Source organism: Hevea brasiliensis, chromosome 7 (assembly GCF_030052815.1).
Source record: "Hevea brasiliensis isolate MT/VB/25A 57/8 chromosome 7, ASM3005281v1, whole genome shotgun sequence".
NCBI lineage: Eukaryota > Viridiplantae > Streptophyta > Magnoliopsida > Malpighiales > Euphorbiaceae > Hevea > Hevea brasiliensis.
In genome coordinates this window covers 94,858,922-94,877,864 of record NC_079499.1, presented here as the reverse complement: position 1 = coordinate 94,877,864, position 18,943 = coordinate 94,858,922, and the positions used below count along the sequence as shown (strand labels likewise).

At 31.5% G+C, this 18,943-nt stretch overlaps 1 protein-coding gene across 1 annotated transcript; it reads right to left on the bottom strand.

Annotated features, from left to right (window-relative positions):
- Nucleotides 1–949: 949 nt before the first annotated feature.
- LOC110645751 (cyclin-D3-2) lies at nucleotides 950–2,756 on the bottom strand. Its single transcript, XM_021798992.2, has 4 exons — nucleotides 2,064–2,756; nucleotides 1,760–1,961; nucleotides 1,485–1,615; nucleotides 950–1,385 (listed from the first exon to the last, which is right to left on the bottom strand). The coding sequence occupies exons 1-4, from the start codon at nucleotides 2,559–2,561 to the stop codon at nucleotides 1,137–1,139; spliced, it is 1,080 nt and encodes a 359-aa protein (XP_021654684.2). The 5' UTR covers nucleotides 2,562–2,756; the 3' UTR covers nucleotides 950–1,136.
- Nucleotides 2,757–18,943: the final 16,187 nt, after the last annotated feature.

Below are 18,943 nucleotides of genomic sequence, written 5' to 3'. Positions count from 1 at the left end.
AGCCAACCTAAATAGAGTTTGGAGGATGTGAATCATGACTTTAAAGAACTAGAAAAAAAGTTTAAATTACATTAACTTTGTGGTGCAATTTTCATTCCGGAACCATTTTCAAGCATACTTTGACAGGATGCTCCCATAAAATCAGAGTAGAAAAGACAAGGGCCAGATGACTAGTAGTGTTAATGAAAAATGCTGGATCATAGTAGTTCAAGTCACCAAACCATTTACAATTCAGTTAAATCCACCAGCTATTTGACATAGCATAGCATGCCCTGCTATCAATTGACATAGCATAGCATGCCCTGCTATCATACATAAATATATAGACAAAGACAACACTAGAAGCACCAGTATATAGGTAAGAATGTAAGGCGTTGTTAATTAAACACACACTCATGTGTGTGTGTGTGTGTGGGGGGGGGGGTGGGTGTGGTGGGAGGGGAGGGGAGAGGGAAAGAAGGAAGGAGAAAGTGTAACAAAATTTCATAGGCAGAAGTCCACTGTCTGCCTGCAGAATTTTGGTTGTTGGTTAGTTAGGACTTTTGCATTGTGGTTTGTCATTGTTGAAAGACTTCCCTAATACTATAATATTTTAGAACTTAGGGGTTTTGAATTTCCATCCCTCTGGTTTTGAATTTCCATCCCTCTCATCTTTTTGACGTTGCTATGTAAAGAAGTTAACAAGAACATTATACCCTTTATTTAAAAGCCACTCTCAAGTCAACACTCTGTTCTTTCTAGAAAAAAACTGAGGACATCAGCGGTCCAACTATTAAGCTATGCATTCACTTCTAAATTAAACTGATGAGATTGGCAAATCAACAGAGCAAATCAACATAAATAAAGAGGAAGTAATCAGGTTTATTCCCATAGTGAACCATGATATAAGAAGTTAAGAACAGAGCAGTGATCCATATTGCAGGAACAAAAGACATTAAGCATGCAACTCTGGAAAAAACAACATCAATTTCCTCATTCCATTGCCAACAAAGAGGTCACAGAGTGAATTTCTCATTTCTATTTCGACTGAGAGATGAAATACAAAAGGTTCCGCACCAAGAGTTGCATAGTACAATTAATACGCAAAACAGAGAAATGTATATTGACATGTTTGTAGTAGATAATAGAAGTAAATATTAATGAGGACTGCTAAGAAAATCCACAAACATTCGATTTACTGAGGGCAACCGCATCTGCTGATCCTGGGTTCTACTCTTTTTGAACCGAGACACTGATGATGAAGAGACTGTTGAGCTACCACAGCTTAAGTATGCATCAATGACTCCATTTGGACTGCTGGGTGTCAACAGATACTTTCGCTTGCAGCTTCGATTTTCACAGCCTGATAGCTCCAAAATGAGCTTGTAACACTCATTCACTTTGTTCTGTTAAAATAAATCAAAACAACATATGGGCTATAAATTCATACACAGGATATACAGGATTTAATTGAAACAAAGGATGCAAGTTACCAATACACGAACCTCATGGATTTTGATCACAGACATAAGTTGATGCTGGTACTCCACTTGATTACACGGCTCAACCTCCTTAATAACATGCAGCATAGCTGCAGTAGCTAATGTAGAAGGAAGATAATTCATGAACCTCAAATCTGAAATCAAAATTCAATATTGGAAATCAAATTAAGGAAACAAGATGGGTCGTTTAATAAGCTCCCCATTTTTTTTCCATTCAATATTTGATATATGTAACTTTAGGAATTGGCAACGAAATAAATAGTTGTTCCTTTGCTTACCCGAAATGACAGAGAGAAGTAAACGCTCACATTTCCTAAGAAATTCCCAATGTAATTGATTCTTTAGTCCAAGCCTCCTTATAATGTGATCAAAGAAGGAAATTGGCGTCACAGGATTCATCCTCCACTGAAGAGTAGAGAGCACCAGAAGCTCCATTCTCTTTATAGTCTTGGCTTCGAAAACATACTTTGATTCCTCCACCTACAAGCACAAAGACAAAATTGATAACTCGAATAAATGGTTTGGTAAACACCCAATTAAGACATTTTAACGAACACCCGGATTGCAAATTTTGCAACGTACTTGCAAGTCTAAAAGAAGAGGCACTTGGGTCTCCTCCACTTTGGCAGCCAGAGACAAACAAGCCACCGCAGTAAGTTGACTCAGCCAAGGCTTATCTCTTGGAAACTTCAAAGTTGAAATGAACCTATCAAAATAGTTTACGGCAAGAACGCCGGTCAAGGCAGTGAACCCATAGTAAGCCTTTACCCTCAAAACCCAATCAATAGCTTCTTTACGAACTGTCATTAAAGACCCATCAGAGACAACGTTATCAAAACAAATGTGGGTCTCTTTTTCTTTAGAGAATAGAGCAAGTAGCTCATCATCTTCCCAAAACAGGTCTTGTTCAAACAAAACACGAGAAAGAGGTGACTCCTTCCTCACAATCTGATCATAAACTTCACTAACATTGTCACCACAAACATAATCTCCCTCAAGGCCCTGCTCTTCACAGTATAACCCATCAAAAACGAATGCTGGGTTGAAAAGCTGTTGGTCCTCCTCTAAGTGCAAAGCCATCTTCTTCAAAGAAGAAGAGATTGAGTCCTCTTCTCGTCATACCATCAAAGAACATAAAATCTCAAACTCCTTGCATATCACCATACACCTTTCTCTCTCTGTAGAATGTAGTGACATAGAGAGAGCAGAGACAGAGAGGAAAAGGGAGGGATAGATGGATGGCAAGGGAGAGAGACAGACAAGTGAAGTAAACAAGTGCAGACTTTTATATGAGAACTCTCCACGTTGGTCCTTTTTCTTTTTTTCTTTTCTTTTTCCTTTTTTTTTCTGAATTACTTTCTTTTACTTTCTTTTTCCAATTTTTTAATTTTTTAACTTATTTATTATTATTATTTTAAGTAACCGTTTGGCGCTATAAAAATTACATCTGACAGCAAAGGCACAGTATCCGAGAGCTTTTTCTTAGAAAATGAAATTTCCCTGAGTCTTCTCGCAGCACTAACGTATTAAAATAAAGATGTAGCGAATTTATAATTATAGCTAATATTTAATTTTTTCTATGTTACAATGTAATTTTAATATTTATTGCAATAATATAATTTTCAGAGCTTTATTTAATTAATAAAATAATTCATTAATTTAATTTTCATATTGCAATTTTTGAATAAAATATACTTTAGTACCTATACTTTGATCTTTTTAATATTGAGAATATATACTTTATTTTATTGTCATTAATGATAAAAATTTTGGTTCCATTTATACTATAAGAATAAATTGTTAACAATATTAAATATCATTAATGCAATATGTTGACGTGGTGCCATATACAATGTAGCATGTCGATATGACACCTATGTAAAACATGGTGATGACATGGTGCATGTATGATATGGCGCTGACATGACATGTTAAAGTCAACACACCATTAGCAAGTTTTATGCCATAATTTATTTTATTATTTAATTATAAAAAATTGAAAGTACATATCCTAATTTGTAAAAAAAAAAAAACAAAATTCAGAACTTTAATGCTAAACGTGCAAAATTTTTGAAAGTATGTAAAAAAAAAAAAAGAAAGAGGGATGATGAAAAATAATGAGAGAGAGAGAGAGAGTGAGAGAGTTTTGGAGAGAGAGAATGAAAGATATGCAGAGGATAGAACTGTATTGACTCTCCCATGCCTCTCTCTCTTCATCTTTGCCTTTCCCTCTTTCTCTCACTTTGTCTCCCTTTTTCCGATCCATATCTCTCCTTTTCTTCCTTTCTCTCTCTGTTCCTATTTGTCTCCCTTTCTCTCTCCCTCTCTCTCCTATTTATCTCTCTCTCTCTCTCTCTCTCTCTCTCTCTCTCTCACTGTTTAAAACTTCTGTGCTTTTAAATGTACATGAAAAATTGAGAAAAGAGAGAGGAATGCGGGAGAGAAAGAGGGGAAGGGGGGGAGAGATATGGAGAGAGAGGAAGACAAAGTGAGAAAAAGATGGAGAGAGAGAGTGAGAGAGAGAGAGAGATGAAGAGAGAGGTATGAAAAAGTCAATCTCTCTCAATCTCTCTTTCTTTATACCTTTGTCTCCATCTATCTCTATCTTTTATGCCTCTCTCTCCATCTACCTGTATTTACTTTCTATATCTCTTTCTCTCTCAATCTCTCTCTCCCATGCCTTTCTATCTTCTTATTTCTCTCTCTCTCTCTCTCTCCCCTCCCTTATTTTTTCATGTACTTTCAAAATTTTGCACTTTTAGCATTTAGAGCTTAAACTTTGCTTTTTTTGTAATTTAGAACATGCATTTTCACCTTTTTGCGCATAAGTGACAAAATGAACAATGGCAAAAAATTGTTAACGTGGCCTTAACGTCAGCATGCCACGTGAACACCACGTCATAATGGCGCCACATCAACATGTCACATCATACATGAGTGCCATATCGACATGCCATATCAGCACCACATCATACATGGCATCAAATTATCATGCCATGTCAGCATCATTTAACACCATTAATAATTTATCCTTACAGTGCAAATAGAGCAAAAATTTTTGTTCTTAATTACAACAAAACAAAGTATATGTCCTGAATGCTAAAAGGCCAAAGTACATGGTACTAAAATGTACTTTTCCCTAAATTTTTTTTATTTGTTGTATAAAGTATTACTTAATATTTATTTTTAAATGAAATTTTATACTAAAATTCTTTTTTTGGAAATTAACTTAATTATTTTTAATAAGTCAAAGAAATCCCTATTTGCAGATATAAAATGTAAAAATAAATTCATATTATTTTGAAAAGAACATATATTACATAGTTAAAGAAATTTTGTAAGCAGAAATAAAACGTAAAAATAAATTTTACCATTTTACAAAATAATTAAAAAAATATATGTAATTGAAAAGAATATATTTTACATAACTCTATCTAACATGTATTTGCATGTGTGATATATTCTGTTTCAAATTTACTTCATAAAATGATATGAAATAATTTTTACATCTTGCTTTTGCATTCAAGGACTTGTTTGGTTTGATTAAAAATAATTAAGTTAATTTCAATCAATAAAAATTATTTTTTAGTATAAAATTTTAATTAAAATAATAAATAAATAATATTTAAATATAAAGTTTGAACTAATAAACTATTTTGTTTATCAAATAAAACTTCATGGACTATATCATAAGTTGTTGTTAACTTTTCTAAATTCAATTTAGCATTTTGGCTGTAATTGCAACAAATCTAAAAGTTAGGCTACAAAAAAAATAAATAAATAAATGATTGACTATAAGTTAGAGCTGAAAAAACTTAAAAGACTCAAAGAAATTTCATTTTCCAATAAAAAAATTCTTAGTTATTGTGCTTTTTCTATTAGGTGAAATTTCCATAGCACTAAACGGTCTCTTAAAATATTAATAAATAAATAAGTTAAAAAATTAAGAATGGGAAAATTTTATTTATTAGCAAAGTAAAAGAAACAAAGGAATTCAAGAAAAAAAAAAGTATAGGACCTAAAGGTCTTAATCCATGTTTTGATAATAATAAATAATTAGTGTGCTACTAATCTATCTTGAAAGTGTTTGTATTAAGATTGTAAGTCTTAAGTTCAAAATTAAGAAATTGCTTCAAATCAAGATTAAAAGATAGCAAGAAAGTGAAGCAAATATGAATGAGACACTACAATGTAAATTTTTTTTTTTTTTTAATCTTGTGAATCTCAATTGGTTAATTATTTTGGCTCAAGTCTAGCATTTTTTAATATTTTTTGGTGTCTCTATTTTTGTCTATTTCTTGACCAAAGGGGATTAAAATGAATTTTTCATTTTTGAGAAATGCAAAACTTGTTTTTGAAAATGTTTTTATTGAAAAGTCTATCAAATTAGCTTTCTAACGATTTAAATAGATCGAAAATTCAAGTTTGGGTCAAAAAGTTATGAGTTTTTGAAGCTTTAGTGCACTTTTGTCTAGAGAGCACTTCAGCAGCCAAAGTTCGAAACTTCAGTAGCCAAAATTCAGTCTTTGAAAGTTAGTTTTTGGCACCCCAACTTTCGGCAGCAGAAGTAAGGGACCTGCAACTCGATAAAATGGGGTTTTGAGTGATTGAGCGGCTATATTTGCCTTAAATGCACTCCTAATTCATTTTCTTGTCAAAACTATAAATAGAGACCATTTATGACTAAAGGGAAGTAACAACAACCATTTTCTTTGAGATTTATTGTGTTCTAAAGTTTTTCACCTCTTCTCTCTCTCTAGAACTTGAGCTACCATAATTGATTATTGAGAGCTTTGTCGTTAAGCTATAATTTCTTAATGCAAAGAGTTTGTTCAAAATTGTTATGAGTATTTATTGTAACTTGCGTGTGATAGAGCATTAAATTGCTCTTGTGAGAAAAGGATTAATAAAAGAGGAAGGATTTGCTTTGTGGTATTTGAAAGGGGTTTATTCTTCACTAAAAGAAGAATTATAATGGAGTTAACTCTCAAGGGGAGCCTTGAGGAGAGGATGTAGGCGTAGGATAGTTGAACTTCTATAAATTTCTTATGTTCCTTTTTCTCTTCCTATTTCTTCCTTTTTCTCTTCCTATTTCTTATGCCTTTTGTCAAAAAAATTCCTCTAAGCCTTTAAATTTTTAATTAACACCTAATTCACCCCCTCCCCCTCTTGGGTTGCTACAAGGGACAACAAGTGGTATCAGAGCTAGTCTTCATTCAACAAAGATTTAATCATCTTGGAGTAAAGATTAATAGCAACCCTCAATGCACAAGAAAGTCAATTGATGGTATAATGTCCTTTCTTTGATGGTAATGACTTCCTATATTGGAAAAATATGATGTATTATATTCTTAAATTGGAAGGAGTAGATTTGTGGGATGTTCTAGAAAATGGGCCATTCATCCCAACCAAAATAGTAGATGGTGTGCATGTAGCTAAGCCAAAGGGTGAATGGAGTGAGTAAGAGAAAAGAAGAGTTACTCTAAATGATAAAGCTATTCATGTTTTATTTTATGCACTAAGTAGAATTGAATATAATAAAGTGTGTATGAAGTCTACCACAAAGAAAATTTGGGATGCTTTGATGGTTACTCATAAGGGTACTAGTCAAGTAAAGGAGAATAAGATGGATTCCCTCATCTATCAATATGAGTTATTCAAGATAAAGTCGGATGAGATCATAAGTCAAATGCATGATAGATTTGTGGAGATCATAGGAGGAATAAAATCCCTGGGGAAGACATTCACAAATGAGGAGCTAGTAAAGAAGATTCTAAGAAGTCTTCCTAAGGAGTGGCTATCCAAAGTAACCTCAATCAAGGATTCCAAATACTTGAGCAAGGCGCAACTTGATGAGCTTTTAGAAAATCTCATTGATTATGAGATGACTATCAAAAGAGAGTAAGTGGAGGAACCTAATAAGGCCAAGAAAAACATTGCCTTCAAAGTATCTTCTGAAAACTCAAGTGATGAAGATGAAGAGTTTGATGAGGAAGAATTAGCTCTAGTGACGAGGAGAATAAGGAAGATGCTCTTCCAAAATAAGAAATTCATCGAGCTAAATCAATCAAGCTAAATCGAGCATGTGACACCCCTCACCCGACTATAGTATAGCCGAGCAAGGTATGTCACACTCAGTGCCGGAGCACCCTATTTTATCTTATTTTATTCTTTTAAAAATTTTGTTCTCGTTATATTTTAATATTAATTATCTTTTTATAGATAAACCAGTGGAGTTTCCCTTGTTTTTATTACCATTTGGCGTATTTCACTATTCACCTGCTTGAAATTTCAATAATATTTTCACAATAAAATCTCATCAGTTATTTTTATAATCATCTCATCACACATTCAATTCTTGCAACTCATTTGTATACATATCCATTCATACTCAATTTATGCATCAAAATTCTCAAACTTTATAATTTACATGATTTACAAGCTAATTTCATAAATTTACAATTTATATGAAGTATAAATTAATTACAATACCATAATTTACATTACAATTAATAACTAATTATAAATACATAAAATAACTTTTGTGAGGCCTATCTACATGCAGCGCTGAAGAGGTGACAACTTGAACACTTTTGACACTTTTGCAGATCTGGACTCCAAAAATCTCAGTCAAAGTACCTGCGCGAGAAAACAAATCAATCGCGCTAAGCATTGCTGCTTAGTGGTGCAATAATATAACAAGAAAATAATATATACAAATAAAGAAAGAATCAAGCATTCTAAATATTCAAGTATCAATTTGATTTAAAATGATATTTCTAGTATTAATTATCTTATATGCTAATTTGTTCCTCTTTGGAAGTACTGAGTTTATAGCCTTACAGCAATAATATTCAATATACGTTTTATTATAAGAGTATTATATTTGAGGTCTCTCTACGATTCTGCACATTGTATTTTTATTATATTTCTATTGCTAATCTCTTTTTCACATTTCATTCAATACTTTCTAACGTTTTTAATTGCTAATATTCTTAAATAATTTCAATAATTTACACTGCCCAGGTAACCTATGACAAGCTGATTAAACTGGATAAGGGGTCGTTGGCACTAGACACCGCGGTGCCTCGGGCTGTCATACCATGGGACGCGGAACGTCAACCACGTATGCAGTCAGTATGGCTAAAAAGCCATGATAACATATAATCGGGCATAAAAGCCATGAGTGCGGGCATAAAGCCATGAATACAGGCATAAAGCCATGAATACAGACATAAAACCTTACACAGTATTGCTAAAACAATACCCTATTGGCATGCCAATCTATCCAATCTGATACACGTGTCTAGGTAATACATGGGCACATAAGTACCATTAAGTGTTAATATGTTTTGTTTTATTATTTCATTATTTCACGATAAATTTCAGTTATAATTTATAAGATTTCAATTCTATTCGTAACAGAAATATAAATTTTTAGAATACAATTTTACATAAATTATGTATTTATCATAATTTATACATTCATTTATTATATCATTTATGTTGATCATAATTCACAACAATGGTTCTCATGTACCATTGTACTCAAAACATTCTTTTTGTTTCTCACATGTCATTAATTATGTAAGGTATTAATTTATAGTTACAAAAGAGGCATAAGCTCTAGTGATAATTTCACCTTATTTTCACATTTAACAGTCTATATATATATATATAATTCATATTTTATATTCCCAGTTGTATTATGAATATATTATGAGGTTCAGAACTGAAAATTAAATTTTTCCTAGCAATGTAGTTGAGATACAAACTTATTTATGTATTAATTTTAATTTCTCATTTTCCTCATGATGAGAACAAGTATTCATAATTCATCTTAATTCCTCTCTTGTACCACTTATTGGGTAGGATATTATTATTGTTCAAATTATAATGAAACATAATTCCTCATGTTTACTTCATCTCATTTATACATTTGACAATTTACTTATGCTAATTACAATTTCATATTTCCAATTGTATTACTAATGTATCATGAATTCTATTTGTAATGGGCATATAAGCCCTAACTATTTATTCCTTATAATTTAGGTGAATTATCATTTATATTTCAAGTAATCCATGAATATTTCATGGATTTCAAATTTAGCTAAATTTTCCTTCAATCCTAGTGTTACTCAAATTCACCATTCACAATTTACCTACCACATCCTATATTAATAACTACAATGGTTCTTATGGTTTGATTTTCTACTTCACATAATTTAGTGGTTACTATTCATTTGACCATTTCCATTTAAATGTTGACTTTTTTATTTATAATAAATTTGTTGAGCCTAAATTCACCAAGATACCACATTTTGTATTTTATTTTTGTTAGCATTGATTGCCAAACTCAATTCCTAGCCTCCTAAGTTTTATTTCAATTTTTCAGAATTTGAGGTCCAAGTTTACTGTTTCATTGGACCTTGCTACAGTAGAATTTTGACAAAACTTTCTTCATGAAAGTTGTTCCTTTATGTGTCTTCTTTAATTGTTCCTTTATGTGTCTTCTTTAATTTCCTTTTTGAATCACTCCATTTGGAGTTTTGTAGCTCAAGTTATGGCCTAAATACCATAACTGGCAGGATTGGTTCTTACCCAGATTTTCTGGGCAAATTTGGTTCCGTCAGATTTGGTGTCCTAACTTAGACTAGCAATTTGAATTGGTTAGATTCAGAATTTGACTTTGTGTTCTTCATGAAAGTTGTTCTAAATTGTCTAATATTTCCATTAATATAAAATTTAGGTCATTTGGACATTTCTACACTAAGTTATGGCTAAATGAACAAATACTATTCATTTGGTCAATTTCCAGGACCAGTAGGTTGGTTACCTGGATTTAATCAATTTTTAGGGTATTCTAAGTTTGTTTTCTAGGCAAGGTTTCTTTATTAAAGTTGTGCCATTATGTGTCTAGTTTCATGTCAAATTGACCTTGCACCAATTAAACCTACACAACTCAAGTTATAGCTGCTCAAACTTCTTGGACTCACATCCAAACCTACGGGCACATTGGACAGCATACCTAACTTTAATTCTCTTGGCACCATTCACTCAATTTCCTACTCAAACATGACCAAATGGTCACTAATTGACTATTACAACTTCTTTTCATTAATACATAAATAAAATCCTAATTTTGGTGCCCAAACCCTAACTCTAACAACTACAATTCTTCATATACATAAAATCCATGAATTAAAACACCAAAACCATGTTCATTGACAGCCATACATAACTATTATACAATCAAATTGATGAAACCTTAAGGTACTCTAAAGCTACCAAAATTTTAAAGGGACTTTAACATGCCTATTTTTCTTCCAATTTCACATTTTCTAGCTTAAATTGATGTTGTAATAAGGAATATAAGAGAAAAATAAATAAAAGTGGCACTAACCTCTTGAGTGTAGAATTTTTCTAAGCTCTAACTTCACTTTTTCCTCTTCAAATTGCTGCCCAAGTCTTGCTTTAGTGGTAGGGAGAAAATTTCATGAAGGAAAGTTAGAGTTTTGAGGTGGTTTGGTAGAGTTTTGGAAGCTTGGTGAAGCTTTAATGGAGGAAGAGAGGGAGAGAGAGTGGTTCAACCTAAGGAAGAAGAGAAGGGCAGATTTCTTTTGTTCATTTTTGTCTCATTTATCCCATTTTAATGAGTTTGCTTAATTGTGATTGGTGGAGAGTTATTTAATTACCTCATGCTTATGCAATATTTAAGTTTGATTTCATTTGTTTTCTTTTTTTTTCTTCCATCTTTTACTTATTTTTAATTAAATTTTTATCAATATTAATTCACATTTTATGTCATAATAATTATTTACTTAACTAGACAAGTCGGCCAAAAATCATCTCTGAAGACGAAATGACCAAAATGCCCTCCATTTGGCTTATTAAGCTAAAATCGTCTGCACTGATCTAAAAATTTTTGTAAGCATTTTCTTGGCATTCTAATGCCATCGAAACCTCAATGACTCTTCTCTGGAGTCTCAAAAATTATTTTATGAATTTTCTCCCAAGTTTAGGGCTCTAGCTGTGAAGACTGCAACTTCCCCTAGGTTACCCATCGCTAGGGCACTGGCTCATTTAACTTGGTTGCATTTTATTTCTAAAATTTTTCCTAAATTTTTCTTATTAATATTCTAGTTATTTATGATTCCTCACTCTAGTCTAAATATTTTTTCAGACGTTCTAGCTGTGCGGACCGACACCCGTCACCGGAACAGTAGAATATACGGAATGGCTACAGTGAGGGTGTTACAAAGCAAGCTAAGGATGGCATCTTCATCAACCAAGCCAAGTACACCAAAGAATTGATCAAGAGGTTTGGGATGAAGAATAGCAAGCCAAGTAGAACTCCAATGAGTATAAACACCAAGCTTGATAAGGATGAAAAGGAAAATTGATTGATGAAAAGCTCTAGAAAGGTATGATTGGTAGTCTCTTATACCTCACTGCTAGTAGACCGAACATTATGTTTTCCATATGTTTAAGGGCACATTTTCAATCAAGTCATAAAAAGTCTCATTTGCATACTATTAAATGCATTCTAAAATACTTGAATGGTACATTGCATTTGGGTCTATGATATCCTAGAAATGCATCTTTTGATTTGTGTCCTTACTCGGATGTTGACTTTGCCAAAAGCATCCTTGATAGGAAGAATACCTCAGGTACTTGCCAACTCCTAGGGTATTCTTTAGTTTCTAAGCGTGGAAAGAAACAAAACTCATTTGCACTTTTTACAGCCGAAGCCAAATATGTGGCTGCGGATCTTTGTTGTAGCCAAATTCTTTAGATCAAGTAATAATTAAGAGACTTCAAAGTGTCTCTTGATCACAATCCTATTAAATGTAATAACACAAATGCAATCAATTTGACTAAGAACCCCATACAACATTCTAGAACTAAATATATAGACATTAGACATTATTTTATATGTAATCATGTGTTAAATGGTGATGTTATTCATGAATTTGTTGATACAAATCATCAATTAGCTTATATCTTTACAAAACCCTTGTGTGAAGGTAGGTATAATTTTATTAAGAGAGAATTAGGTATGCTTGATAATTTTGATGCTTAAATTTGTGAAGTTATACATATATGTGTATGCTTTTTGGAATTTCTTGCTCAATTGTTGTATTTTTATTGTTTTAAGGTTTATCTCATGTCTTTTAAAAAAGGGGTTTTAATTTTTCAAAAAGAAAAAGTTTTTGAAATTATTATGGGCTTGAAATTATTTCTTTTAAAATTTCTGGTAGTAGGTAGTTTGGCTGTCGAAGTTACTTCTTCCAGAAGCCAAAGTATTTTTATAATTGTTCATTTTCTAGTAGAACCTAAAGTGTCAGCCCAAAGTCCCTGTTCTAGCTACCGAACCTTCAAAAACTCCCTTTTTTAAAAATTGGGCAGAGAGTATAGCGGCAGCCGAAACTTCAAAATTCCAGTTTTTTCAAATGGGCAAAACCTGCTGCAATAGTCAAAAACCTTGGTTCCAACTGCCAAACTTGGGATTTTTTAAAACCTTTGATTCCTTTCGGTAGCCATTCACTCTCTCCCTCTGTCCCATGTTTTTCTCTCTCGAAACCTCTCACAACTTTTTCTCTCCATCATTCCTTTTCGCTTGAAAAACCATTGAAATCTCATACATTTCTACTAAAATCACCTCACTGCCTTTGGTCTTCAAGATTTCTGCAACAAATTTAGGGTTTCTACATCCTTTCTCAAACTTTTGATATTTTTTATAACTTTTGTTGATTTCTTTTTAAAATTACTCTTTCAATTCTTGTTGTTATGCTTATTGATTGCATTTCATTATGTTAATTGTTAGTATTTTCTAGCTTGAGCTTTGGATTGTTGGTTTGGCTATTTTTCCCATTTTCTTTTTTCGGGTAAGTGTTCACTTTCCTCGATTAATCTTTATCTTATACTATGATTGACTATTCTATGTTCATGTTAGCTTAATGTTGGTTTTTTTTTTGTTTATATATATATATATATATATATATATATATATATATATATATATATATATATATATATATGCATGCAAATGTATGTATGTATGTCTATGGTATTATGACTTTTAAAGACCAAGGTTGAGATTTTGTCTAATCTTAAGTTGATCACATAGATAATTGTCATCAATTTAGATTATCCTCTTTAAATTGCTCTAAGAAAATTGTTTGCTTTTTAAGAAATGTTTGATTAATCTTAAAGAGTCATACTGATATTGTTACTAAAGATATGTTGTCCTATAAACACTGCCTATTGTTACACTTTTATAGATGCATATTGCCATTTTTTTTATATATGCACATAATGCTGCTCTTATGACCAAACTTGTGCACCTATGCTATTGTTTTATACTGCCCTACAATTCTTTTTGATAACTTGGGTGCATGTTCACATCGTCTCTTAAAGTTTGTTACATGCATCACTCTATTTATGTTTTTGGTATAAATTAATAAGTAACCTCTACATGGTCTATATTTCTTTTAAAATTTTGTGTGACACCAAATAAGAGAAGTTCCTACTCTTTGAATTCATATTGAACTACTGTTACTGAGTTCTTTCTCAGATATGTTCTCAGCTTCTAGATTATATTTATACCTTGCATGTATCTAGGTTTTTCTTTTTAACACAAGTGTATCCTTGGTTGGGATTCATATCTAATGAGTCACACATATTTGCTTAAATATGCTTTTAATGCTAATGGTGGTTGGTTTGAAAGCGTATGCACTCATGCCCTTGATTTCTCTTGCCCTGGTTTATTTTTTGATTTGGTTTAGACATGCTCCATATGATAATAGTTGATCGATTTGCAAATATCTTGCATAATTAGTTGCGTTGAATTCCTCTAGTTGGCATTTTATACACGTCTAATTTGTATTGCATTAAGTTGATGTGGTTTGCATACTACTATTGCTTTTGCTACTTAATTCTTTTTTTTTTTTTTGACTTGAGAGGCAATATTTTGTGGTCATTGTGACTTGTTTTGGTTATCTTTGGACATTTGGCTTGATATTAGGCTTTTTTTTTTTTAATTTAGATATAAACCTTCTATGTTTGCTCTCTATAGTGCTTATGTCTCTACTCTCATCTGTCTCTATGAGTCAAAAGAGAGCTTGTGGTAAATGACCTAGGGAAGAGTCTAGTAGAAGCCCACCTACCTAAACACCTCCTCTAGCCTTTGAGTTTGATATAATCACTAAGAACTCTAAAAGATATACATCCTTCTCTAGGAGGTTCGTATACCTAGGTAGACCTATAAACCCAAAGTTTGTAGTTCATTTCACTAGCCAAGGGTTTCTTGCTCCCTTTATTGCCCAAGGGTGGGATTTTTTTATCACCACTCCTGGTCCCACCAGAGAGAACCTTGTCAGGGACTTCTATACAAACCTACATGTAATCCAAGCTTTGTTAACCAAACCAGAGTCTCCCTCACTTCTACTACTGTAGCTCAGCACTTAAGGATTCGAAATGATGTAGTTGTAACTAACACTCATCAATGGATCACTGAGCCCTTTACTCCGGTAGATCAAGTTACGATTGTCTTTGAGGGTAGCCATACTGGTGACTCTGTTCGTCTTTCTGCTACACACCTTGGGGCAGTACGTAAGGTTGTCCACCATATTGTTACCCATGAGATTATCCCAGAGTAGGTCATAGGTCTAGCCTAACCTACACAGATTTGTTTGTCATAACCTACCTTCTAGAAGGTCAACCTCTAAACTTACCTGTCTAAATTCTCCATACTATGGCCATAGCCCTCAGGCATTCCATGGTGTGTCTCCCTATGGTTGTCTTATCACTGGACTTCTTAGGGCCCTTAGAGTTAATCTGGGTACAAAAGCTACCATGACTATTCTCAGATACTATTGTTTCTACACTATGGACACTCTTCCACATATGGGGCTTACTATCTACCAGGACAGTTATGAGCATGCTAGGAGGGATTGCCCTGCATCTTCACAGCAACCACGGGCACAGAGATCACAACCATAGAGCACACCAGCAAAAGTTGTTCTGATTAGGCTGGTGGAGCCACTGCCCCTGTAGGACCTAGTGGCACAACGGACCAGGGTGAGTCCTCACGAACTTCACATGACATCTATGATGCCTTGGCTCGTTTGGAGCTCTGTACCATTCATATGGAGGATCGCCTATAGAGGATAAAAGACCGCCAACTTCATCATCACTGGTATGTGGAGGAGCAGATGGTCCATATCTTCTCTCTTCTTTAGCATATGGCCTCTAGCACTCCTCCACTAGACACAGCTTCTCCACCTCCTCCAGAGACTTGATTTTTTAGTTTTGATTCTCTTTTTTGTACATCTTCCCCTTTGGCAGGTGTTTTGATGATGCCAAAAGAGGGAGATATGTAGATAGTGGATGTATAGTTATAGGCTTTACACATGCTTTTTAGTTGGTATACATATTTTTAGCCATATTGGTTTTTTGTATATTTATTATACATGATGCTTTTTGTTATAGTGATGGTATATCTTGATCTATTGAATTGTTATTGATCTAGTAATACTTTTGCATCATCATTCATCTATGGCTCCTGACATTATGGTATTGCATTCATTGAGTCAAAACCTCTCTTATGTGCTCTTCAAATTCTAGTTATTGAGGCATAAATTATTTTTGAAAAAGAGAGTATATTAAGGGGGAGAATTTTTGAAAAACACATACTTTACTTGTGCTTAATTTCTTCATTCACTAATTATTTGTTATCATCACAAAGGGAAATATTGTTGGACCTAGGGTCTTAATCTATGTTTTGATGATAATAAATAATTAGTGTACTACTAATCTACCTTGAAAGTATTTGTGTTAAGATTATAAGTTCTAAGTTTAAAATTGAGAAATTACTTCAAATCAAGATTGAAAAAGAGTAAGCAATAGAAGCAAAGATCAAAGAGACACTACAATGTAAACTTTTCTTTTATCTTGTAAATCTCAATTGGTTAGTTATGTCGACTCAAGTCTAGGATTTTTCAATATTTTTTGGCGTCTCTATTTTTGTCTATTTCTTGACCAAGGGACACTACAATGAATTTTTTATTTTGAAAAATGCCAAACTTTTTTTTGAAAATGTTTTTATTGAAAATTTTGTCAAATTAGCTTTCTAAGGATTTAAACGGATTGAAAATCTAAGTTCGGTTTAAAACGTTACGAGTTTTTGAAACTTGAGTACACTTTTATTCAGAGAGCACTTCGGCAACCAAAGTTAGGAAGTTCAGCAGCTGAATTTCAGTTTTTGAAAGTTAGATTTTGGTGCCTCAACTTTTGGCAGCCGAACTTAGGTTTCTATAGCTCAATAAAATAAGGTTTTGGGTGATTGAATAGCTATATTTGTATTTAATGCATCCCTAACGATCATTTTCTAGCCAAAACTATTAATAGATACCATTTATAACTGGAGGGAAGCTACAACAACCATTTTCTTTGAGAATTTATTGTGTTTTAAAGTTTTTAACTCTTCTCTCTCTCTAGAACTTAAGCTACCATAATTAATTCTTGAGAGCTTTGTTGTTAAGTTATAATTTCTTAGTTCAGAGAGTTTTTTCAAAGTTATGTGAGCATTTATTATAACTTGAGTGTGATAGAGCATTAAATTACTCTTGTAAGAAAAGGAAATTATAAAAGAGTAAAGATTTGCTCTTGTGATATTTGTAAGGGTTTTATTCTTCACCCAAAGAAGAATTATAGTGGAGTCAACACTCAAGAAGGGCCTTGAGGAGAGGACGTAGGCTTGGAATAGCCGAACATTTATAAATTCCTTGTGTTCCTTTTCTCTTCCTATTTCTTGTGCCTTTTCTTTAAAAAAATTCCTCTAAGCCTTCAAATTTTTAATTAACACTCAATTCACCCCCTTCTTAGATTGTTACAAGGGACAACAAAAAGGAAAAAATGGAAATAAAAAAAAAGGACAACCGTGTAGACTTTTTCGAATAAAATTCTTCACTTGCTTGCTCCATTTGTCTCTGTCTCCATCTCTATCCTCTGTTATCATCTATCCCTCTCTTTTTCTCTTTGTTTTATGTTTTTCATCTGCAACTTCATGACTTGTGATATCCATTAAATAAAATATATATATTAAGTAGAGTCATGTGAAATTCAATTATATATTCTTTTAAAATTTGTTTTGTAAAATGGTATAAATTTATTTTTACATTTTATTTCTGCATAAAGGGATTTGGTTGGCTTGATTCAAAAATAATTAAATTAATTTCAAGAAATAAAAATAATTTTTTAGTATAAAATTTTAATTAAAAATAAATATAAATTATATTTTATATAATAAATAAATAATATTTAAATATAGAATTTAAAAATATAATAATTATCATATAATAAAAATAAAATATACTTGCATGGTAAAATAACCAAATAAACTAAATACACATTTGAATATTAGTAGAATAATAAATTAATAACCTAAAATCATAAAAATTGCAGGGCATTTGACCTAACTTCTCAAATTTAGGTTATAAGTAACTAGTTGTAAACTTATAAATATTTAAAACTTATAAATATTTAAAATTTTAACCAGTTATATGCTTGGTTAATGTGCTTATAAATAATTTATTAATAATTAATATATTTGATAAAAAAATAATTATAAATATATTTATTAGAAAAATAATTAAAAAAAATATTATATAAAATCTGTGTTAAAATTTTAAAAATTAAATAATAACAACATAGTAAAGTGATTATGTATTAAGAGATTGTCTATTTTGTCTTAATATTTATAAATTTGTTGTTTGAGAAAAGAAAATCATAAGAGACAAAGTATGGTTGGCTTTTTATTTTATTTTTTTTAAATTGAGTATATTTAGCTTACAAACTTCTTTAACTCAATGTGAGATTTAATATCATAATTTAATTTTAATGTTTTATTAGTAAATAAATATAAAGTTATTTTTTTATAATAATTATATTGATGTAAATAAATTTACTTTTGAAACTAATTATTTTTATTAATAAATTTTATTTTAATACTATTAAATCATTTTATTCGAATGAAATAAGAAAAAAAAATCATTTTCTAACAATAAGTTAAAAATTATAAATTGAGAAAAGAAAACACAGGATGACAAGTAGGGGTGCGCAATTGATCTTGATTTCAGTCTATTGGAATGAAGTTCAGCATAATTAAAATTTTAGTAGCTATTTAATGTTTTTATTTTAATTCAATTTGATTTATCGATATTTTGATTTTAGTTTAGATTATTTTTAATATTTTAGTTTTGATTTAGTATAGTTTAATTCTAAATTAAAATATATAATTAATTATATATATATATAATTAATTAATTATTACTATTATGAAGAGTTGAATTTAATTAATATTTAAATTTAAAGCTAATTACCATTTAAACTATAAAAAAAATTATATAATATATATACATTACAATTAAATCAAATATAAACATTCACTCTTAAAT

What these genes read in the sequence shown, in the direction of transcription:
- LOC110645751 (XM_021798992.2), bottom strand. Translation starts at nt 2,561, where the DNA reads ATGGCTTTGCACTTAGAGGAGGACCAACAGCTTTTCAACCCAGCATTC. An exon ending in CTCTTCTTTTAGACTTGCAA is followed by an intron (nt 1,962 to 2,063) that starts GTACGTTGCAAA and finishes TTGTGCTTGTAG; the next exon opens with GTGGAGGAATCAAAGTATGT. An exon ending in CTGTGATCAAAATCCATGAG is followed by an intron (nt 1,386 to 1,484) that starts GTTCGTGTATTG and finishes TTATTTTAACAG; the next exon opens with AACAAAGTGAATGAGTGTTA.